We start from the raw sequence: 25,683 nt of genomic DNA on the forward strand, positions 1-25,683 counted from the left end.
GCAGGAGCCAGACTGCGCGCAGACTCACAAATGGTGCGAAGAGCACACGCCGCCACCACACATGCGCAGTCTGGCTGAACCATGGCTGACGAGTCTCCCACCTGCGGCGCCGGGACGAGCCCGACACTTAGAGTGGAGCACTGTGACGGACTGTCACTGGTTGGGGGGCGGGGCGATCGGAGCCCCCGTGGGCAGGAGACTGACGCACGGGAGCGGGCTCCCCGGCGTTCCCCCAGCGCTAGCCAGAGGCGGCGGCGGGCAGGGGCACTTCCCCCGCGCCTGCGCAGGCTGCACCGTTACGGCTCCTTCCCCGCGTCCCCGGACGACGGGGGCGGGGGGGAGCAAATCAGCTGGGCGGCTGGGCGCCACGGGCGACGTGCCCGGAAGGGGCGGGGCCCCAGGGAGCGGCTAACGCGGCGGGCCAGCTCAAAAGAGCTGGCCGCCGACGGAGGAGGAGGGAGGCTCCTGGCAGGAGCGGAGGAGCAGACCCGGAAGCAGGACGGAGCCCGGGCGGCATACCCCATGGCTGCCGGCCCGGCGCTGGTCCCGAGGCCTTCGGGACAGCCACTGCCTGTGGCGGTCGCTCAGCCCCTCGGCCGAAGGGGGGCGGACCCCACCTCGTCACACCCAACGGGAGCGGGACGTCCGGAGGCGGAACGGCACCCCAGAGCGCTCCCCAGAGGCCGCATCCGGGAGCGAGACACCACAGGACACCGAACCAGGGTAGGTTCAGAGGCGGCGGGCACGATTGGCGAGAGCCGCCCGGAGGGAGGAAGGAGCCCGGGGCAGGGCGCTTTTGGCAACCTTGGGTGGATGAGTTGCGGAGGGATTAACTCCCTCGTCCACCGCGTCGGGGCATTAGCAAGCCCCGCCGCTTAGGGCCCCGGGCTGGGACCCGGAGAGAGGGTGGGACCGGGTCCCCCTCCCTCCACGAAGGGAACGGCCCACTACCCCCGGCCTTAACGGAGGGACGATACAAGCCGCAACCCCGCGAGGGGAAACTCTGAACCGGGGGCCTGCTGCCCCGGCCCGCAGAGACGGGTAACTATTGACGGGTTCGCTGACCCCCCCTTCCTCCTGGGAGGGGGTGATCGCACCCATTGTCGGGGGTTCGCCATCGGGGCCCCGGGGGCCAAATAGGCACTAAGAGGGGGCACTAGGGTTCGCTGACCCCCCCTCGGACCAAGAGGGGGTGATCGCACCCCGAAACCCCCACACGCACCCACAGGGACACTATCCAAAGAACAACATTTGTAAGTTTCACAGCAGTGATCCAAATACAAATGCCAGCAGCACAACACTCATTCCTACTCTTTCCTCCCACCCTATCTTTTTTAAGTGGCGTACCAAGCTATGTTTCCATGATGATCTAACGATCCTTCAATGACTTGAATGCCCAGCCGTTAGTTATTCTTAAATCACTGTGCCTCCCTCTTTTTATAACAAACTCCCTGCCCCAAAGGCAAAGCTGCACGCAGCTCAAACTCTGTTACATTTAAGAACTGTCTCTGGAGCCAGGGCATGTAGCTTTAAGCAGACCTCAAGTATGAAATCCAGGGGTTCCAATTTTTTGGGGGGTGGGGGGGGTTACTGCCCCCTACCGCTCCATACATAGCACCCTTACTTTTGTACTATGAAAAAGAATCCAGGAAACTGGGTTTTAATTTTGTTATACGTTTGCTTTCACAAAATTTAATTGTGGGGCAAAGTTGACTTGACTGTGTAACTAAACTGATTTAGATACTGTAATGAACATAGCTGATTTCAACTGCAGCCCTCAAGAAAAATAAAGGCTGCTTTTAATTTGTATGTGATTCTATCTTAGGAAAGGTTGTCATGTCTCTGCATACTTAATGAATATGCATAACACTGACAATGCTTTAGGGATCATGTGACATTTTTAGTTACAATGTGCAAAATGTGTATATTCTATTACTGTGCATGTATCATTCTTGTATATGAAGTTAGAAATATTAAGTGGAAATCTGATGTATTAATATAGGTTTTCTAATAGAAGCCATTAGTGGTACTTAATGATCTGTAAATGTCTTTGCTTTTCCTGTAAGCCCAAATTGTGGTGGGTCCTACAAAGACATGTAATCATGCCACTTGCTGCTGGAAACCATCTTGAATCTAGTATTTTTTCAAAGGATTGGAGGGATAAAACAAAGGATTCCCACCCTGAGGAAAGTCTATTTAAGGAATGAAAAGGAATCAGTCTTTTGTCTTCAGGTGACCTTTGAAACACCATCCCACAGAATACAGAAATGGCTATTAGACTCAAGACTGAGAAAAATCAGCTCTGGGTTGTGAAGAATTGCATCTCAGATAACGAGTGGGGTGAGGATTATGATCTGTAGCAATTTCTCTTAATGTATTAGGATTAGCTAGCATGTGTTGTTTATTTTGGCTTAGTAACTTTGATTCATCTGTTTACACTTGCAATCACGCAAATCCTACTTTTCATATTTAATATAATGCTTTTGTTTATTATCAAATCCAGTGTAAATCAAATCCAGTGTAAATAATTATGGGGGGATGGGAGGGCAACAGCTTTGCATCTCTCTCATTCATTGATAAAGAGAGCAAACTTATGCACTTTCTTTGTGTAAAACTTTTTATGCGGCGTAAGATGGATTTGTGTGTGTTTTGGTCCACATCGAGACTGTATCTGGATGCTGACCAGTTCCTCTAGCTGAGTTGGTTCAGCGTCTGTGTTGCTCTGTTATCGAGAGGGGCGCTGTTGGCTGTGGGAGATCAGAACTTCTGGCCTAGCAGAACACGGAGGTGGAGTGCTCCAGAGGGCAGTTTGGCAGGCTAAGTGATATTTCAGCAAACTGGGTGACAGTTCAAAGGGGGTCTCTGTTACTGAACCTATCACACACTGCATTTGTGAACACCCAAAACAGATCTGTAATTACCTGGGAAGGACTGTGGGGAGATTTCTTGCACTTTTGGTGTTTTGGATTCAGCAGGCCACATTTGTGTTTCATTCATAACTAAAAGGCAGAAGTTAGACAGTAAATACCAGAATCATATCTGCTTTGCTTCTGTGACCATACATTTTTAACCCTGCTGTAGTTTGCCAGACAATACAAAGTGAACACATACATGAAGTCAAATACTTTAGGGAATGACTGAACTTGCCTTTACCACACACGCATGTGACTAGCTCTCTGAAACATGCATTATTTTTAAGATGCTTTTTCTTACTATCTGGTGTTCAAAGCTTTGCAAGACTGGATACCTACTTACCCATGTGACTAAACAAATATTCAAAACAATAGAAAAAAAGAGGCTTTGCTTAAAGGCATATTCTCACATTAAAATACATTTCTACTCATAATGGTCAGAGATCATATGAACCTAATAAAATAATTCTACTTACTCAATTTTTTCTTTGGTGTTTCAAACATGCCCAGTGTTTTAGGGAACTTCGGTGGTGTTTCATTCAGACCTGGAACGATAAGATGCACTACACGAAAAGGTAAGTGAGCTATCATTCAATACAAAGTGAGCTATAACCTGCCCTCAGAGATGTCCATGCAATACTCTGAGTCAATGAAAATTAAGCATGACTCATTTTACCCAGAGGGAAAAAAATCTCCGTTTTGTAAATGTCTAATAATTAATACCATTTGCTGCTACTCCTTCACCCCAGTCTCTGCATTGCCACTGTCCTAGTTTCATTGGCTACAGAAACCAATTACATGCTAGAGTGTATGGACGTAGTATATTCAGCACCACAATATGTGTATTCTAACTGAACGTATCTTGATTGGATGGCAGTCTTGTGGCTAATGAGGAATAAAGTTAATAATGCTCATCAATTGTAAGCTAGGCTAAACAAATTTCATGCCACGTAAGGTTTCCCCACACACCCTGGGTCTAATCCATTCCTGTGTTCAGTGGTGTTACACTGGGGACAAACTTGTCTCCAGATATTTTAAGCAGAAAGATTTCCAATTTTTTCAGACAATAGTATGTGTTTACTCTAGTAAGTTGATATCATCTTACCACTAGGGATGTAAATGATTAGTCAGCTAGTCGCTTCCCCCACCCTTGCTGCCTCTGCACCTATCAGAGACTGCAAGGGGGGGAGCAGGAGCTGGTGTTGGGGGGAGCCAGCTTAAAAGATGATTTCCCCCAGCACTGTCTCCATGGGGGGCAGGGAAATAGCGGAGACCAGGCGTGAGCTAGGAATCAGCTGATTCCCAGCTCGAGCCCAGTCCCAGACGCGCCTCTCTTTTTTAAATGTATTAAGAGTCGATGAGCTCTTAATATATTTAAAAGGCTAAAGACCAGCAGAGGGGACTCAGCATGAGCCAGGACAGATGATTCCCCGCTCCTGCTGCGTTCCTCCTGCTGTGCTTTAACCTTTTTAATGTATTAAGAGCCATCAGGCCAGACAATTGATTGGAATGAAGGAAGCTGTGATGCACTGGGGCTCAGTACAGCTCTCAGTAACCCAGCAGAGTGGGGGATCATCATTCACAAAAGCCTTAAGTATCAGTACAGGTATTTTCACCAGTGGCTAGAAACCCTGATCTAATGCACACCTGGAGGGGACTCTGCATATATTCTCTTAACAGAGAAGTAAAGAATGTCTTAGTTACCTAGTATTGCTCCTGCCAAGGATGGCCTGTCTGTGGCTTTAGGCAGTATCCGATGTGTGATGTTTTGAATTACTGTGGAAATAGCAACAGTCCCTTAATCAGAGAAATTTTCAAATTTTAAGTCAGGAAACAAAAACATACACAAGAGGACTCTGAACATTCTGAATGCCTCTTTATTCTGATTCATAACTCTGACTTATCAGTTTCATATTTTCTTACATTATCTCAAACCTCTCTAAGGGAAGGTTTCCAAAAGACTCCAGCAAAGAAGAAAGGCTCTGGCCAGGGGAGCCGACAGGATTGGGGGTGGGGGGGTCTCTGGCCAGTGTGGGTGGGGGCCCAGCTTCACAGGCCCAGAAGGGGCAGGGCCTTTTGTGGAAGGGGCAAGGCTGAGGCAGCCAGCCCCCAGCACCACTTAGACAACACAACACAACACAACACACACACACACACACACACACCGGCTCTCAGAGCTGGCCGGAGTACAGAGCAATGTTCTGCTGGGTGCCTCATGCCTCTCACTGTGATGTGTGGCTATGTGCATTGTGCCTATGGTCTAAATGCTACCATATGTTTAGATATAGCCTGTGCAACAATGCTTCCTGGAACATGATTGCTTAAATATCACATAAGAACATGTTACTGAGCTTCAACTAGGGCAGTGCAATTCCACTTCATCCCAAACTCAAACTCTTATGGGCACAATTGAACCTAGAGCAAGGACTTCATGTAATAACTAAAATCAAGAGCTAAATTTTGAGCACATGGCATGCATATGTCCTCCAATGATCTGAATGCAGGAATGGGAGCCAAAAACAACTATGCTCTAAACTTGGTTCTCATACTGACTCACATCTGTGACCTTAGGCTTAAAATTGCACCCATCTGTAAAATGGGGACAATAATATTAATTTATCTCTTTACATGACTTTATGAGGATTCATCAGATGCCCAAACTAGCAACTCAAAACTTCCACTGAGCTTAAATGTGCTAGGAATGCAAAATGAGGCTCTGTTTATGAAGTGTTCTGAAAACGAAAAGGGCCAAGTGACCTATGGCTGGTTTGTCAAAATAAATCTGAGATTTTTACTTAGTCCATGTGTTACCCTCTTTATATATTGGTGTGTTTAACATTTCTCTGAGTAGGGGAGCTCCTGGCTTAAATGTAAAGGCAGTCATTTTCAGAACATATTAAATAAGCTCCTGTATTTCTGTTTCTATGGAAATTTGCGTTTTAAAATTCCCAAGAGCTGGTCCCTTAAAGATGCATTTCACATGCTTCAAATCCCAAAGTATGGTGAGCATGTTGGTTTAAGTCTATTCACACATGCTACTAATTAATAAAATAAATCACATCCACTCCACAGTCTACTCTATTTTATGGACATATGGGATTTTTATTTCTCTGAAATAAACGGGAGATATTATTTAAACATCTGGAAAACAAGTGCAAGAAGCCATCTCTGAAAACAACTTCTTCTCCAGGAATATATATTAGAAATATAAACTATTTGGAAAAAGTCATATGGAACATATTACTTTTTCTAAATCCTTCCCAATTTAGAAACCATACAGGTAAAGTTAAATATTTTAGTACTCACAGAAAACTAATTTAAACAAGGAATATTTCATGTTTGTCATAAGCACACCATATAAGGGGTTTACTAATCTATAAAACCCCTGATACCAAAGACTTCTAAGAGGACTGAAGACAAAGTGATGGAGACTCATTATACTACAATATTTCAAAATCCATGCAGGTGACACCACTAAAAAGATAGCACCATACTTTCTATTCAAATTCTCCATCTTAAAATTTCTTACAAGTCATCTCCAGGTGCAAGAACTTCCAGTACATCAAAGTAGATAAGATGTTTGTCACAGAAAGCCTAATATAAAATTGTATATGCCACTGTTTCAAAGCTGCACAAACTGACTATGCAATAATTATGTTTTGTAAAAATATAGCCAAGGAGTGGAAGAGGGGACTCTCTTTCTCATTTTTCTATAAATGCAGTTGTGCAGCCATAGCATTTTCTTGGTAAATATATTTCCAGAGGCCAATATATTGTCTCTTCCACTTAGACCATAGATGGCTATTTATCAGTTTCTGCTGAGACTTTTCATTGAAGTCCTGATGGAAGACAGCGCTACCCATACAAAGACAAGCTTTTATCTGCTACTTTCATGTCTCTCCTAAAAGCCTTCCCTCCATCTTCGTTGCAGTCTAAAGCACACTGAAAACATCTGCATTTTTAAAAAGTTCCAAAACATTCCCTGTTCTTGAGCTGGATGTTAAAAATATTTGTTGAGTTGCCCCAACTCATTCTAAAATTTAGTCATCTAACACTACTAACTGAGAACTCTGCCCCCTTCCGCCTGGGTACACTCCTCTCCCTCCACACGGAAGGGCTAATAACTGGGTTTAGTGAATTGTTTGTTCAAGAAATATTATAAAAACTGTCATCACTGTACTTGCACTTCTAGGTGAATAATAAGATTCATATTAATAAGCTTCATAAGTCGTCAAGTTTCTTCATAACATAGAAACTTAATACAACATTGACTCAGATTTGGCTATTTCTTCTATGGCTCTATATCTGTTAACACTGTCCTTTGGCCTCTATGTCTCAAGCAGTGTAGAGGTCAGAGAATGTAGCTAAGTGCATATGACACACTGATTGTAGATTTTATTACAGTGCTATGCAAGAACACAGAATACATGAGGTATGTAAATTTTTCTGTGACCATCACTCACAACTCATCAAAGGCCTGGAGGCTGTACCTAAATTGCAGATTGTAGCCTATCGTCTGTGGCGACTATAGGCTCTAGCATGAAATGCTCATCTTTAACTAACTAAAGCTATTTAAATGAAAATAGGATATTGATTTCTGGGTACCTGCTGTCTCCAACGACTAGACATCTACATTCAGTATGAAGAAGGCTATAGACAACATTTTAGAACACCATTGTCTGCGGCTGGATTCATGAAGGGCATGTTATGAGTACACTATATACACAGAGGCAAAAAGTAGTCAGATTGGCATGGATGCCAGGAAGGAGAGGGCTTTGCAGTTTGAGTACAGCACACAGATTTTATCCAGCTCAACAAATTCTTCACTGTAAGATGTAAAATAATGATTAGAAACTAGGGCTGTCAAGCGATTAAAAAATGTAATAGTGATTAATCGCGTGCGCCTCCCTTTTGAAATGCTGCCACGGCTGAATCCCCAGCTAGAGTCTCCAGCTGTGCCCGGGCTTCATGCAGCGCTGCCCCTTTGAAGTGCCGCAGTAGCGCATCAAAGGGGCAGCGCAAGACTGAGCCCAAGATCAGCTGGAGTGCCCAGCTGATCCCAGGATCCGTGTTGCACTGCCCTTTGGAAACGCTGTCCCGGCATCTCAAAGTGGCAACACATTAGAAGCCCGGGGTCAGCTGGAGTGCCCAGCTGACCCTGGGTTCCACTGCCACAGGGAGCCCAGGATCATCTGGGAGTCCCCAGCTGACCCTGGGCTCCACAGCTGTCCCTTTAAAATGCCGTCTCTGGCATTTCAAAGGGGTAGCTGCAGTGAAGACTGAGGTCAACTGGGGACTGCCCAGCTGATCCTAAGCTCTACGCAGCAGCAGAACCCGGGGTCAACTGGGAGCTCCCAAGCTTTATACTGGGCTTCCCACGGCAGCAGAACCCGGGGTCAGCTGGGGAGTTACCAGCTGATCCCGGGTTCTGGGGAAAAGTTGCGCGGAACCTAGGATCAGCTGGGGAGTCCCAAGCTGACCTCAGGCTCCACTGCCCTTTCGATCCTCTGCTCAGTAGTGAGTGGCTACTCCTTTGAAATGCCACCTCGCGCATTTCAAAGGGGCAGTGGAGCCCAAGGTCATCTAGGGGACTCCCCAGGTGATCCCAGGCTCTGCATTGTGCTGCCCCTTTGAAGCGCCACAGTGGCACTTCAGAGGGGCAGTGCAGCATTAACGCCTGTGATTAATGCACTAAAAAATTTAACATGTTAATCCCGGACTGCGTTAATCACAGGCATTAACGCATGTCTATTGACAGCCCTATTAGAAACATAAAGCTTTAGCAACATCTAATTTTCAAAATACGCAGAAGATGCCTGTATAAAGGAAGAAAAGAGAGCAACAAATGGAGAAAACCCAAGATTCGGTGTTGCCGGATGGACTACAATTTGAAGTTTATGAAGAACTGATCAGTGCATGATTCTGCACTGTAAATATTTCACTATGTAGTACAATTTTAATTCATGTCACACATGGTTTCTTTTCATACCTGGCTACTAGGTGGTATAAGGCAGAGAGAATGGAAAACCCAGATACCCTTATCAATATGGTCCAAATGTAACCTTAAGGATGGATACTAGCAAAAACTAGAATTGGTGGTAAGCTTCTGATTCAATGAAGTAGTTGTGTATCATGTAACAAAATAGCACCATTTAAAAATGAAGAGAGCATAATTTAATTTCTCTTGTAATAAAAATTCACAATTTTCCAAATTTCCATTGATTTTGATGAGAAGGAAAATTTAACTAGACTTTGCATATTATCATAACAAGTGTGTTCTGTTTTCATTCATTTTGTACTTTTTCATGAAATATCTATGCTCAAAGGCAAAAGAAACAAGCATTAAACATGAAAAACACACAAGTTACCTTGTTTGATTCTTGTAATAGGGACGCGTTTTGTACCATCTCCTGGTATGAACTATAAACAGAAAAAATAATGTAAGTATTAGGATCTGTGCCATAATAATAATTGCATTTTTCTTCGTGATCAAAATATAAGGCTTCAATCCAGTTTCCTACTTGTCCCAACTTAACAGTGGACCTGGCTCCAGCCCCAATCACTGAAGGTTACACTATATTTTTATTGGCAATAACTGTTATAAAGCATTTTGATCCTTTTCATTTGGCTACAACTAGTTGTTTTGCTGTATAAATACAGAATATCTTACTGTTAAGATCCTCTAACCTCTGTTCTCTTTGAGCTGAATCTCTCCAGCTTGTTCTGTGGACTACTGAAAAACTAGAGAAACCGGGACAATGAAACAATGCAAAGTCATTACAAATAAAACCTACAAAACAACAATAATCATCCAGTTGTGTGTTTTGTTACTAACTCTCAACTCAGACCAAGGTTATTGAAATATTTAACAAATCACTCTAATAAACCAAGACTATTTGATGGTTTTTAAAACCAAATCAAATGTTCATTTCTCATCTAATGTAAAATATGGAGGTAACGGGCATTTTATGAGAGTTAGCATTTGTGGTCTTTACTAAAGGCATCACCTTAGTTTGGACAACAGATTTATCTTGATGATAGGCCAGTCACAAGAGGACTACAAATTGAAAGGAATCTATAGTCTTTTTATATCTGTATTGCAAACATTAACATTTTTGCCCTACCCTTGTCTTTGATTGAGAAAGTTTTCCTCCACATACTAATCCGTTACTGATATTTTGAGGACCATGAAAATAAACATCTTCACACATGAACTGGCCCTGCATTTCTCAAAGTAGAGAAAAGAGCAGTTCTCCATGACTTAAGTAAGCCCTGAGCATCCTTCAGCTCATGCTGGTACTGGAGCCAACATTTCAATAGTACAATGACTGGAAAGGAATCAGGTACAAGTACTGCCAGCAATAGAGAAATACTAACTGTAACTATAAAATATAATCCTCTTTCAGTGAAGTCTGAGCAGTTTATTCTATATTTCATAACTAGCAGATTTACCCAGTGTTGCTCAGGTCCTTAACTCAATTAAGAGTTTTGGGCTTTTTGGAAAATATAAGGAAAATGTACAATATTTTATTTAAATTATAGTATTTTTCAATAGTGTTATTTTTATTGTTATTTTTTATTTCCGATATCTTTTAAAGAGGGATGATTAAAATTTGTGCCTAATTTTTTAGTACATTTAAAAATGGGAATTCTATCAAGTGTATTTTTCCTCATCCCTATAAACTTTTATCATTTGCTATGTTTTAACAAAAAAGGGCTGTAGTCAATCTGGGTTTCAATAACACTCTTTTCTAGTTTTCAAACCATAAGCACTGATTTAGCTGTTCCAAAACAAAATACTACTCCAAATTTATCAGCATTCTGTTTTCTGAAAGGCTTATTGAGAAGCAAGCCTATTCCATGTTCATCCTATTTTCCTGGCTCATCTTGGTTGTCTCTTCAACATTTGAGGACTGTACTTGATTTGGTGATTCTTTTTCCTTTTTGATTTTATGGAACACAATCCCATTCCGGGCATATCCCATTTTCCTGGTACAACCAAACCCTTATGGTGCTTTAAAAGTTATGATAAAATATGGTATGGATACCGAATGTGATTGTCCTAGCTCTTCCCATTTAGGAGGAGTTCTTGATCAAACAGACAATTTCCTCAAATATATAATATATATCACTCATCTAATCTATTTCATATAAAAGTACATTTATGGTAACAAATAAAATATTATGCAGGTTTTTTAAAAAAACGACATGGTTTTATCTGGTCAAATTTTCATGAGATCCCTTGAGATCTCATTATGTACCACATTTTTCTACTCTAGGTTTTTGCTCAGCCTTCGCTACCAATTTCAGGCCATCAAATGTTATTCTAAAATAAACAGCACTTCACTGTATAGAAAAACCTAATTCAAGTGGATTGCACAATTTTATCTGCTGATTCTAATTACAGAAAAATGATGTATGTTCTTTTTTTTAAGCAAAACTTAAAAAAAAAACCAATAGAATAGCCTGATATTGTTCAGTACAAGCATCCTTTAGCACATGATCTAGCTCTGCATTTCTCAGAATGGAGAAAACAGCAGTTGTCCATGAAATAAGTTAAGTCCTGACCATCCTTTGGCTCATGTAGGTACTAGAGCCAACATTTCAATAGTACAATGACTGGAAAGGAACCAAGCAAAAGTACTGCCAACAGTACAGAAATATCAAGAAACAATATATTTAAAAAAAAAAAGACTACTCCTAAAGGTAGTAGTAAATCTGTATATTTTTGTAGACTTTGGATCAGACTCACCGAGAATTTATGCATTTTTGCCTATTTACATTAATGGAGACGTCAGTATGTGGATAAATCCATCTGGGACAAGGTTGCAACAAGACAATGTGGCTGCAACTTCACTTATATAGCAGAGGAGAATCCCAGGAAATGCACTGGAAAGGGACTCTGACCAGAGCTGCACAGAATGCAGATTCAGAATGTTACCTGATTGTATTGATCCCCCCTTCTGTAACACAAGCTCAGTTGGTACCATGAGAAATATGATTTATACCTCCCCTGTACTAGGTTTTCTAAATCAGGCCCATAGTTGGGATGAAAACCTGCCTAATCAATTCAATGTAAAAGTACTTCCATAATTTCTACAAAAAAGTTCTGAGCCTTTCCTTTGTCTGCAACAAATTCTCTTTGTACTTTGGCCGTACAGAGCTCTCATTGTCCATTAAAAAAGCAAAAGATGAAATCAGATTATATGCCCAGCAGAAAACAATGATCAAATATAATTGCTAAAAGTAATATTAACCGTTATTGCAAATACTGATGGGGGTTCCAAAGAGTACAGAGAGAGGCTGTTCTCAGGAATGACAGATGGCAGAACAAGGAGCAATGGACTCAAGTTGCAGTGGGGGAGGCCTAGATTGGATATTAGGAAAAAACTATTTCACTAGGACGGTGGTAAAGCACTGGAATGGGTTACCTAGAGAGGTGGTGGAATCTCCATCCCTAAAGGTTTTTAAGTCCCAGTTTGACAAAGCCCTGTCTGGGATGATTTAGATGGGGTTGGTCCTGCTTTGGACAGGGGGTTGGACTTGATTACCTTCCGAGGTGTTTTCCAGCTCTATGATTATATACTGACATCCTATTTATAGTCTCAATATCAACATACTTTGGCTGTGTATATAAATATACTAAAATACATGTCTTCAAGCATGATGTTGAAAAGATGAACGAGAACATCAGAGATCACAGATCTGGAGCAATATAGAGGGCCATTAATTCAAGGAAAACTTATAACCACAGGCATGCAGAGAAGATGAAAAAAGATCCAAACTATAATGTGTAAGAGATTTCCAAGTCAAGTGAAGTGTTGGTGCATGAAATTAGATTCCTCCTGGAAAAGAATTTGAGTGATGTGCCCATTATATTGGCAAGTCAAGCCACAGGATTAAAATGCACATTACGTAAGTATTAATATGGAGAAGATTAAGACGATGTGAACATTAGAAAGATGCATTGCAAGGCTTTAAAACAAGCGGTTCTATGGTATTCTATCCTGTCACTATTACCACTCAGGGTATGTCTACACTACAAAGTTAGTTCGAACTAACTTAGTTCGAATTAGTTAATTCGAACTAAGCTAGTTCGAACTAACGCGTCTAGAACTAAAAACTAGTTCGAACTAGCATTTTGCTAGTTCGAACTAGCAAGTCCACATTGAGTGGACTCTGAACAGGGCTTAAGGATGGCCGGAAGCAGTGCCGGCAGGGCATAAAAGGAGGACTTAGAGCATGGAGATGCTGTCTCAGGCTAGCCGAGGGCTGCGCTTAAAGGGTCCCGACCCCCACCCCGGACACACAGTTCTAAGGGGTGCCCCGCTTGCAAAGAAGTTCTGGCTTGGAGTGCCCTGAGTGCCCACACTGGGCACATCACACCACTCGGCCATCAGCCCAGCTGCACTTGCTGCAGGCTGCCATCTGGGGAGAGGGAGTAATTGGGGGGCTGCAAGAGAGCTTCCACCCCCAGAAGCCCGCAGAGCCAGCCCAGTCCTCCCCATCGGGGGCTCATACCCCATTCCTCCCTCACCTCCTTCCACTTACCCTTCCTTAGCCCCCCTTCTTATTGATGTACAAAATAAAGATAACGTTTCTTCCAACATTGACTCTGTCTTTATTGAAAAAAAACTGGGGGAGACTGGGAAAAGGAGGTGGGAGAGGGGAAGAGAAAGGCTGGGAGAGGGGAGGGCAACTAACATGATCAGGGGTTGGGAACAGGTCCCAGATGAAGAGAGGCTACAGAGACTGGGACTGTTCAGCTTAGAAAAGAGGAGACGGAGGGGGGACAGGATAGAGGTCTCTAAAAGCAGGGGTTGGGTGGAGAGGGTGCATTCAGAAAAGTTCTTCCTGAGTTCCCATAAAGAAGGACTAGAGGACACCAAAGGAAAGGAATGGGTAGCAGGCTTGAAACTAGTAAGAGAAAGTTGTTGTTCTTGACAAAGCAAATAGTTAACCTGTGGAACTCCTTGCTGCAGGAGGCTGTGAAGGCTAGAACTAGAACAGAGTTGAAAGGGAAGTGAGATAAAGTGATGGAGGTTGGGTCCATGGAGTGCTATTAGCCAGGGGGTAGGAGTGGTGTCCCTGCCCAAAGTTTGTGGAAGGCTGGAGAGGGATGGCACGAGACAAATGGCTTGGTCACTGTCTTCGGTCCATCCCCTCCAGGGTCCCTAGGGTTGGCCTCTGTCGGCAGACAGGCTACTGGGCTAGATGGACCTTTGGTCTGACCCAGTACGGCCATTGTAAGCTCAGGGCTCAGTGTCGGGGGTCTCAGTGGACCCCCTTGATTTTCATGCACACCTGGTCCTGGGTGGCCAGGCTGGCAGCTCTCCTGCCCTAGACGGCCACTTTCCTGTGCCTAGTGCGGAGATCGTGGACGAGGTCCACGATGTCCGCACTAGCCCAGGAAGGTGCCCGCCTCTTGCGGTCCAGGGCAAGCTCCCGGGAGCCGCCAGCCTGGTCCCGGCAAGAGGGGGAGGGCTGGGGGGCATCGGGTGGGTGGCTCTGTGCCGTGCCAGGTGCAGGGTCTGCTAGCTGGGTGCTGGCAGGCTTGCACCTGGCACGGGCACCGTAGCCAGCCCGTGCCCCTTTAAGGGGTCCGGGGCCGGGAGGGGGGCATAGAGTTTCCCTGGTGTTGGCCAGAGTGGCCACCAGGGAAACCTGGGGAGGGCTAGCCTCCCACTAGTTCGAACTAAAGGGCTACACAGCCCTTAGTTCGAACTAGCTAGTTCGAACTAGGCGTTAGTCCTCGTAAAATGAGGTTTTCCTAGTTCGAACTAAGCGCTCCGCTAGTTCGATTCAAATTCGAACTAGCGGAGCGCTAGTGTAGCACCTATTAAAGTTAGTTCGAACTAACGTCCGTTAGTTCGAACTAACTTTGTAGTGTAGACATACCCTCAGTGTATTTGTATCTTTGCTCTGGGAGAAAGCCAAGATATTTTGTCACCAATACACTCAGATCTCCATCTCTGTTTTTAAATGTAGATGGTGCCCTAATTGAATGGGCAGTCATGGTTACCAGTGGAGGTAACTTCACCAGGTTATATCAGTAATGGAAGCAGGCTGTGATCTGGGATGAAATCTTCCTAGCAGACCAAGCACAGCCTTTCTTCCTGCCCACAACCAAAAACAAACAATTGTGTTGACTTGAGAAATGGCTTAGTCCTGTCAATGTCAAATACAAGTGCCCTTCTGAGGGCATGCAATTTGCACTCCTCTTCTGATTTATGAGTCTTTAGAAAGAAGACCAGTAAGTGTAGGTCTTGGCCGAGACGAAATTATGAAACTCCCTTGAACAGGAATGCTGCGTGTGGCCACAGCTGGGCCTTGTCTTTGTAGAACACTATGTATGTGAGCTTTGAAGTTAGCACCCTGATCTCAGAGACTCTAAAAGGCAGATGTTACTGCTAGAGCCCTGAAAATCCATGAATATGGATGCCTATGGTTATCCATGGATGTGAATACCACTTTTTTTTGTCTGCACATGGCTCTAGATTTTTTGTGTAGCACTGACCAGGAAAGAAACTCTTCCGGAGGGGTAAAGGGAGTAGGAAGCTAGAGGAAGCAAGGTTGCTACCAAAAGATCCAGGAGTGTGCCGAACCAATGCTGTCGAAGCCACGTGGGGACCTTCACCGTGTCCTGTCTGATCTTCATAAGGGGTCTGTGCATCAATGGCACTAGTGGGAAGGCATAGACCCGGGCCAGACCATGGGAGCAGAACAGTACCTGTCAGGGAGCCCCATGTCCTTTCTTCGGATAGAAGAGAAAAATGTGGTATTTCTTGTTCTGACAGGACACAATTAAGAAGTCCCCTGGTGGGTCCTCCACCTCTGGAAGATCACACTGACTACCTCCGAGCAGAGCACCCACTCATGGCAAGACAAGAAGGTCCTGCTATGGTAATCTGCTAACACATTCCTGGTCCTGGACAGATGTGCAGCTACCAGATGAACAGCATACTGCACACAAAAGTTCCAAAGGCAGAGAGCTTCTTGGCAAAGAGCCAATGACCTGGCTCCAATCTTCCTAGTGATGCAGTACAGTGTGGTGGTATTCTCCATCAGGATCAGCATTTTTCAAGTGGGGCAAGACAGCCTGGCAGGCCAGGCAAACAATTTCAGTTCCCTGATGTTGATATGGAGGGCCAGAGTTGTCTCATAGGCAGCAGTTTTGTATGCTGTGATTGCTCAGGTGGGCTCCGAGCACAGCTCCAAAGAACTGAAGACCAGGATCAGTGATGTGGCCTGGACTGTGAAGGAAATTCCCTTCAATACTGACTCGGGAGCCAACCACCAATCCAGAGATGAATGGATATGATCCAGCCCCCTACTGATCCAGTCTATGTGTGGATGTAGATTGACGCCAGCCATGCTTGCAGAGGCCAGTTATAGAGCTCAGAATGACTGACCACGTATGTACATACAGCCATGGGATCCCACCACCACAGGCAGTGTGAGCCATAGTAAGCGTGATTAGTCACATGGGAGATCAGGTCTGACATGGCCTGAAAACGCACTTTTGGAAGGAATGCTCTGGCTTGCATGGAGTCAAGTACTACCCCAATGAACTGTTGAATAAATGTTCTGTTGAATAACCTTCAAATGAACTGTTGAATAACCTTCAAAAAAGGTTCAGCTTCTTGGACTTTATATTTTTGGTGGCTGAACTGGTGTGCCACTGCTTGTGCTTTTTGGTCGTCACTTCTATTTCTAGACCAAAGTTCTCGGCCACCCATTGAAGCAAGGAGGGCCTGGTGCTCTTTACAATTGTCTGGCAGGCTGGCACTTGAGAGCCCTGACATCACCTCGTCTAGGAATGAGGACAATGACTGTAGCACCAAGGGAGGCTCCTTAGCATCACGCCCTGTGGGGGAACAGGGTTTTGGGGTGGGCACTTACTCCTTTCCCCTGACCTCCAAGTGCACTTCACACACCAATCCCCTACCACCAACACTTCCAAGTATTGCTCTGATGCAGCAGCCGACAAATGATGTAAATGGGGCATTGGCATGCCCCACATGCTCCAATAGGACCACAGTGCTGGCCATTGGCCATGTTGCCAAGGCAGCAGCACAAAGGTCAACAAAGCCTCAGGTGCCCAAACATACTGGTGATGCCTTGGTGAGGGGCTGAATTCCCAAAATAATCCCTTTCCAGTGATCACAGGGGAGCCATCAATGCCTAACCACTATGCTGGGGGACCAGCACTTCGAATGAGAGGACCAATGCCGGAGTCTGGGGGACCTGTACCACAACAGAGATCATTCCCACGGTGCAGGAGATAGGGATCTGTGCCAAGACGACAAATAGGCAGAAGGGCGAATAAAGCTGGCAATGTGAGGACTGTTGCCTCCCACTAGACAACCCATATCAAGGGGGTGGATACTGTGATCACAGTGCCGGTGACCTTGGGCATGTTGCAGAGGATCTGGGCTACGAAGCCAAAGGTCTGCGGCATGAAATCAGAGAGCTCTGCCTCAGCGCTGGGGATCAGCAGCACTCAACTGCCCTCTAAGGGTCCTGATGGCTGTCTTGCCCTTGTAGAGAGCCTTTGCTGTTTCCTGTGGCACACACGGTACTGGTGGCACTGACAGAGGCTGCTATGTTCTCGGTCCTGGGAGAAACTTGGAAGGTATCAGCCCTGTCTGGTGTCTGGGTCCCCTATTGCTCCCAGGAGTTGCTGGCAGATCTCTTTGGGGGCTAGAGAACCCAAATGAGGAAGCATGTCAATACTGCTCCAGTGAGAGCAGAAGCCCTAATAAGGTCCTTTGCCATATCCCCCATGGTCTTTCTTGCCAGTGCTAGGGAGCCATGATTCTTGAACTTCTTTTTGGGCTCCCACAGGGAGAGTGGAGCCTGACACCGAAGGTGTGCTACACACTAAGGCATTAAGGATACAATCCAGTTAGGAAGGTTTTGAAGCCAGGTAGAGTGCAGCCTGCATGAGGAGGGCCCTCAGATGGATGCCGTGCTCTGTCTGGATCCCGAGTTCCTATTTGAAGCCCTAGCAGTGGGCAGGCATCAGCCCACCCACTTCTCAAAGCTCCTCCCCCAGTGTTGCGGGAGGGATGACTAGACCCAGGACCCAACTAATGTCAGGGGACAAAAAATAACAAAACAGGTCAAGGGGTGCTGGTCATAGGTTTAAAATGAGGGAACCAGATGGGGACACTGAGAAAAGAACCACAAACAGCACCCACTGCTCCTCAAAGCTGTCGATGGAGCCAGTGGACGCTGCCCAGAGGAACTCTGCCCGGATATGTGACACTAGGGAGGAATGGAAGCAGGCCCCACAGTCACAGAGAACCCCCTTGTCTAACATCCTCTTCCTGGTGTTATAGATTGCAATTTTCGCCAGGGCCAGGAGGAGGCTGACAAGCAGGTCTCATGACTTTGTGGGGCCACAGATGGGGTACATATAAATAAAAAGGTGAAGGGAAACATGCAGCCAGAACCTCAAGATGAGGTTCTGGAGGAGCCGGAATAGGGGCTGCAACCTGGTGCATTCTAGGTATGCATGCACCAGGTTTTTCCTCACACCGCAAAAGAGGCAGGAGTCCGGGATGGGGGTGAACCACGCCAGGTTCATGCCTGTGCTCACGGCTCCATGAGGGAGCCACCAACTGATGTCCTCGATAGGCCGCGGAATTAACGTGGAATAAACACTGTTCCATAGGGGTTCCCCACCCTCTACAGGTCCTAGTCCTGTCAGTTTGTATCGGGGCGGGACACGAGGGAGAGGAAATGTATCGTATGAAGCACAAGAAAGCCCTAGGTGCAGTTCGGAAACAGACCTGCTGGGTCCTGAGTTGCAAGTTTTGTAAATGCAACACTTGACTTTCATATGTGATTCCCACAAGCCTTCAGGCAGCTGCTATGGGATCACTAATAGGCGTAGGCCCAGGGCATCCAAGTAGGGCTTAAACTTCAGTAACTGGGCATGCCCCACCTGGGGTGAGGTCCCCATTGGATCTAACTTCTAACTACACTGATCAACTACTTAACTTTAATTATTATTAACAAACTACTTACAAGGCCCTAAAGCTTGAAGTCAAAAGAAACGAAAACTGTTAACCCTTGTTATGCAAGGGACAAGTGCTTTGACAAAACACCACAGGTGGTAAGAAAGAACTGACTTCAGTGGTTACACAGTTACATGCGGGGGGAGGGAGAGGACTCCCTGGGAGTTGGTGTGTGTGGTGAGCCAGCTTTTAAGCTGGCTCCCTGCACATATCAGCTCTCACCTTCCTCCACATGTTGCTGCCTCTGATACAGAGGTAGCAGTGTGGGGAGGGAGGGGGAAGGTGGTTCCCCAGGCATACCAAGAGCCTGCATGTAACCAAGAAGGTTAAGCGATGAGACTAGGCTCATCAGTTAACCGTGTACACGATTACACTTTCACATCCCTACCATATGCAAATGCCAATCATGTAAAAGCCTTTAGCTGAAAAAAATGGCTAAAGGTTGAAACTCTGTGGTCTGGGACTCACAGCCGTTGGGGATGCAAAGCTTGCAGCTGGCGGGACCATGAACGCCCACAGAGCTGCTGCTGGAGCTTATGGGGCCACAGTCAGGGGGCCAGGACAGCAATGGCAGGTAGCTAGGGAGAGGAATCCAGTGGAGAGGCTGGCAGCCTGTTCCTCCAGGCACTCTCCGGTCCGGAAAACTCCCTCATCCAGGGTTGGACAGGTCCCGAGGGAGCTGGACCAGGGAGGTCTAACATGTACTTGTCTTCTTTTGTTTTAATTTTGACCCAAACAGATAGCTGCTATAAGCATATTTTAAAGAGTTAGAAATGAATTTAAAAAAATGAAACAAGGATCTAAACCTGTACCAAATTAGGTGGTATTTTTTGTGCTGAGGGCATCTATCCTCTGGAAAGTGAGCTGAGGCCACCATATTCATATTAGCATGGCCACCAAACAGCCAACACCCAAGAACAATTTTGATTCAGTAATTCAGTACCAAACTGGGGTGGATTCAGGAGAAGTCAACATCATGGTCATTCATGTGCAGTGGGTGAACCTAAGTGGGGTGGGCAGGCAACCTCCAGCCCTGCCTCTTTCACCCAAGGCCATGCCACCTGCAGGAGCCAACTCCGCCCTTCCCCTGAAAGTCACTTCCCTGCCCTCCCCCCCCCCCCACTACAGGGACAGGTCTTCAGCCCCTGCATGAGCCTCTCCCCATCCATGGAGAATGGAGAAGGTGGGCAGCACGAGGTCTCAACCCGAGAGCATGGGGAAGGCAGGCAGCATGTGGTCCCAGCCTCAGCGCGTCTGAGGCCTGGGAGGCAGCCAGGGAGCCATGACAAAGCCGGTGATGGAGTGTGGGCAAAGCCACACCATGAAGCTTGGGAAAGGAGCCCTGCCTCTTAATCCTGCCATCCATGTAGTCATGAGTGAGGAACTCAAATGATTTATTTTGTTTAATGCTCAGTATAATCCCATTCCTAGTGAGCAAGGTTTCCCACCAGCACCATTGCTATCTAATGCCTGGCCTTTCATCTGCTACAGTATCTATAATTCTTCTAATTGCATATCTTTGGGCCCTGCTTCTTCTAACGTCTGGATCCCATCCCATTGGCTTTTTCATTTAATCAGCTCTCCCATGAAGAACATTACTTCCTGAATTATGAGGGCTAAAATCCTGGTGGGATAATAGTGCTGGAATTATATCAACTCTATTATTGTCCCTTCTTCCATTACTACTATCTCATCCTGACATGAGCATCCTCTCTCTGCTAAATAGTAACAGATGTCCAGGTCCTCACAAGTCAGCTTTTCTATGTAGGGGAAACCAGTGTCCTGACGTCTGGGTGTACTTTATGCGTAACTTGTTTGTTTACACAGATTTCAGGACTATTGTCTCAGCTGTTCACACACAGCAAACAGAATATCCAGTTTTTTAGAGGAACATCAATACCCATTTCTCAAAGAGCAACTCTGCTCATGACCTGACTCTAGTCAAAGTCCAAGACAGGGAGCTAAATCTCCTGCCTCTTGCAGATCCCATCTGTAAGGACCAATGCTTCTATACAGGACTTTGAACAACAACTAACAACACGGGATGTTTTCCCCAAACGGAACGTTTGGTCACATGCTCAGAAAGAGAACTTGGAGAACTATCTGTAACAGTTCCATCAGGTGATGCCTGCCATAACAAACTCTATGTGTGCACATATATGCACATGCACACATGTATCTGAGTATATGACGTCATTCCAAAATAATATAGTCTATATCTACACTACACGCAGTTATTTCGATATAATGTTGAAATAATGGTCAGCTGGAGGAGTTCTTACTCCAACTCCTGTGACACTTACTTTTGTACGAGGAGTAAGGGAAGATGGAGGAAGAGTGCTTTCTCCAACTTCCTGCTATGCTCTTCTTCCAGCAGAGAGAGGACTTCCTGCTATGCTAAGCTTCCTCGCAGCTTGACATTATATAACTTCTGGGTTTTAATCAACTAAAAGAGGAAGCCAAAAGCCAAAATAAGCTATTTCAACTTACGCTACGCAATTGACATAGCTCAAGTTGCGTAGCTTATTTTGGCTTTAGTAGACGTGCCCTAAGATAGCAAACTTTTATTTCAAGTTGACAAATATTGATGCACCTTTTACCTTAAGCATTTCTAAAAACACTTTTCACCATGGTATTTAAGTTTCATAGCAATTATACAGATCTTTACATTATCAAACCACTTCATAAACATTAGCTAAATGGCACTCACTCAGAGTAGAGCAAGTATAATTATCCTAATTTTACAGACACAAAATAAACAGAAATTATAGGCACTCAGATACTACAACGATGAAAGTATTTGTAAGTATGGAGAGAGATAAGAAATAAATAAAAGTGATTTGCTCAAAGTTATACAAAAAGTCAGTGAAGCAGCCACTGCCAGAAGACAAGTCTCTTGATTTCTAGCCTTATCTGGTTTTGTCCAAGATATAAAAGAGTTTATATAGCAGTACAGCATTTGGCAGCAGATCTTTACTTCTTTCCGGTGTTCCTCTATCCCAAAGACACATGTAGTTTACATATTATTTTAAAATGTGAGACATTAGACATTTTTACTTTCCTTATTGCAGTACGGGATTCAATTTGACTGGACAAGACTTAAGAAAACAGTGATGTTTTCCTTTGGAGATAAATAAGTGACTGAAGTGTCCCTGTTGGATAGAGAATCAAGAGGGACTCCACCTCGCAGCTTGACATTATATAACTGCTGGGTTTTAATCAACTAGAAGAAGTTATTTTTCTACAGTGTTCTTCCTCTCTCCCGTTTCCTTCTCCTTCCCATTCCCTGCCCCTTGTTAATGAAGGGGAAAAGACATGATTGCCTCTAGGATTATTATTTATTTTCTTCCCTGTAACTATTCCTCACCCAACCCTAAAACTTAGCCAGTCTTGCTGGGTCAACCTGCCAAAAGAAACAAAAGCTGTTTTGTTGCAATGCTGTTAAAAGGGCAGAATGACTGTACACAATGACAGCATTGATGCACATGAAATGCAATAATAAAGCTTTAGAAAGGCACTCGTTATGGAGAGCAGTCAGAAATCCTCCAAAAAGAGACAAAATAAAAACAACATTTGGCCTAACTTATTGCCAATATGGCTTTGAAGAAATTGTGCGATAGCATCATTAAAACAAACCCCACCTAATTAGTATGAATGTTTCTCTGCTGTGGAAACTGAACAACGTAAATGTGGGAGTGATGTAATTGATAGCTGATTATCATCCTGTTGTGTTTTGTATCAGTAGACTGGGAATGATAGTTTGTGTGCATCAGGATTGAATATTTTCATTACAAATCAGTAGTCTCTCTCACAGTAGGGTGGTCAGTGTTTAAGCCCCAGAAAGCTGGCAAAAAGAGGACTCGCTAGCTCCCATTCTCTCCTTGCTCAGGCAGCACAAAACATCAGGAAAGCCAGCTTAATCAGTCATCTCAAAATTCCTCTTGGAGAAGGTGAATCCCTGGGTAGCCTGGAGCCAACATAATGTGTCTAAGATCTAAGAGTGGAGGGCTTGGTCAGGGGAAAGAGGGAACGACCAAAGTTTAACTTCACCCTGGTTATTCCCAGAAGCTACAATAACTTAATTGGGCATGAACTACCAGGTATTCCATTAGATTAGTCTTGACACTAGAGGATATACCTTGTTCAGCCTGGGGAATATAGAGATGGTCCTCTCCCCAGCATATCACCCTCAGCTGTACCAAGGGCTGCTCTGCTGCATTCAAAGATCTGGCCTACGAGCTTTAGATTACTATTCTAAAACTTTTATTCCAGTGATTGCCAGACATCCTCATAATGCAAGATGCTACAGATAAACTGCCTGCTTTCCTTAATGAATGACCTAAGTCTTTCCCTAAGGATTCAAAGAGAATGGATAAGGAAGGATATTTAAGGAGATTTAAGAAACAAGGTATTTAAGATTACATTCAAAGAAACAATTTACGATCTATAACAGGCCTGCACAACTCGGAAAGCGGCGAGGACCATATTACTCCAAAGAAAACAACTGTGGGCCGCAAGTAGGGATGCCCTCTCAAAAAATACCAAACACGCGGACTAAAAATTTCTGTCAGGAACCCCCCACCAAAAAAAACCCTTACACCATGTGTCTCCACTTGGCCCCTGGCATTTGTCTCTCCTGCACCTTGCCCCTTGGTGCCTTCCCCTTTCTCCTGACCTGCTTCCCTCAGCCCAAGCCCCTTCCCTACCTGGCTTCTTCCTTCCAATTTGCGGGACTGCTGGAGCCCTTTTAAATCCAGCGGTCGCCGGCTGTGATGTCACAACGCCACGTCACGCCAGCATCCTGGCATCTGCTGGCATCCTACCTCCTCGCACTGGCACTTCCCCCTCCCCAGTGGCACTCCGCCCGGCAGGCAGATCGGATGGGGTCTCACCTCCCGTAGTCGGCACGGGGCGCACAGTGAACCCCTGCGGGCCGCATGCAGACCTCGGGCCATATGTTGTGCAGGCCTGATCTATAACTTCTTCCCTCCTCTGATAAAAATAATAACCACAGAGATGGAAAAGACCTGTGAGATTAAGCCTTATGATTACTGTATTCAATCAGGTGCTCTATAGTGTGTTTTGCTAAATGAGTGACGTAATGGGGTCTTCTACCATTTTTCTTGGGAAGCTTTTATTCCATTGTCTAATATGTTTTTTATTGACAGGATACTTTTTTGTTCACAGACTCATGATTGTTGAAAGGATGACATTCTCTACAGAGAACTAAAAAAAGTCCTTTAAAAGTGTTTGTAAATCAGAGGATACCATAGAATGTCATAAAAGACAGGGAATTGCTCAACATTGTTTATTTACAGGTATTATAGCAGTTTTGAATGACTCATTTCCTACTTTGTTTTATGTCTTCTCTGTCTTTGTTGCAGTCAATTCATACTTTTAAAGAATGGGTTTATATGAATATGAACCAACATGTGCCATTCACATTTGCTGACTGCTTTCATGGAAGCCAAATAAAATATATATGAAAAAAACCTTTTGATTTTGATTCATGTGAAAATTCTGCAAATACACTAAGGATGTGTCTATACTTACAAGAAGATCGATGCTCCGGAGGTAAACCTTCTAGAGTTCAATATAGCAGGTCTAGTATAGACCTGTAAATCAAATGCTGAGGGCAGCCCCCACCAGAGTCCAGTAATCCTCCTTCCATGAGAAGGGAAGCTGATGGGAGCAAACACTCCCATCAGCCTCTCGCTGTGTGGATGCTGCCAGGGCTTGGCTTAAAATAAGCCGACTCCAGCTTCGCATTTTGCATAGCTGGAATTGTGTACCTTAAACCGAACTGCCTGGTGTAGTATAGTATAGAAAAATTTTAACACTCCTGTATCTAGCCATCAGTGAAGATATTATGGATTTCCTAACTATCTGAGAAAGCTATGAGTCTTTCCCAGCTACTTTGATCCTGTAACCATTACACGTGTAACTTTACGAATCAGTTGAATTCAATTCTGTATCAACTTACGTGTTCGGTATCAACTTATGTGAATGTTTACAGGATCACACTGTAAAACTCTAAGCACCTTACAATACTTATTACACATATAGGACAGATAGGTTCAATAGCCAATCAAACGATTGCCCCCCAAAAAGCCCCTCACAACTCATCACAAAACAAATCCTTCCCCACATGTCTCAGTTATACCCATTAGCACCACAATAGGAAAAACACAAGAAAATGTAGGAAGATCTTGCAGGTCTGCATATGTAGGCACTGTTGGACCAAAGAGTAAGCAAATTCCAGAGTCTAGAATTCACATACTAAAACTATCACCACTTTGTTCCTTTTAAATCAGGGTGCTGTAAGCCCAAGATGTCAATGCTCACAAACATATGTTTGAATTTTAGATTTCAGCTTCTGAAAAAGAAGATGTAATGATTTTCCTGTATTACAATCCTGCTGCTACATTCTTCTCATCTCATTTACAGCACCTACTAGAGAAGAAAAATTTGACATTGCAAAACATCAGGCTGACATTGAAAATACTATATTCTTTTTTGCATACCTGTGTTTGACTATTAGGTATGAACTTGTAGGTATTCTGGAGATGTCCATTTCCTTTGTTTTTATCTGATGCAACAGGAAAGAAATAAACAGACAGAACTATTATTATTCTTCAAGGCAAAGCAAAATAATAAGATTTCTTCAAGATTATTTTTCAATGGCTATGAAGGGAGCAAAAATTGTTCCTTCTGCCAATCTGCCATAGCTTATTTCACTCTTTCAG

The 25,683-nt window shown here is 44.5% G+C and overlaps 1 protein-coding gene across 40 annotated transcripts in view; it reads right to left on the reverse strand.

Annotated features, from left to right (window-relative positions):
• The window catches only part of ABI3BP (ABI family member 3 binding protein), a 320,664-nt gene that overhangs the window by 155,262 nt on the left and 139,719 nt on the right, over positions 1-25,683 (reverse strand). For all 40 annotated transcript variants that reach the window (XM_075907457.2, XM_089772857.1, XM_075907515.2 and 37 more), the window contains exons 6-10: positions 25,462-25,526; positions 9,281-9,332; positions 4,617-4,688; positions 3,389-3,475; positions 2,922-2,999 (exon numbers count right to left, since the gene is read on the reverse strand). In XM_075907457.2, coding sequence (XP_075763572.2) covers positions 2,922-2,999; positions 3,389-3,475; positions 4,617-4,688; positions 9,281-9,332; positions 25,462-25,526 — 354 coding nt within the window. The remainder of the gene's footprint in view (positions 1-2,921; positions 3,000-3,388; positions 3,476-4,616; positions 4,689-9,280; positions 9,333-25,461; positions 25,527-25,683) is intronic.

The sequence above is a fragment of the Pelodiscus sinensis genome, chromosome 1 (assembly GCF_052426305.1).
Source record: "Pelodiscus sinensis isolate ZL-2025 chromosome 1, ASM5242630v1, whole genome shotgun sequence".
In the NCBI taxonomy this organism is placed as follows: Eukaryota; Metazoa; Chordata; order Testudines; family Trionychidae; genus Pelodiscus; species Pelodiscus sinensis.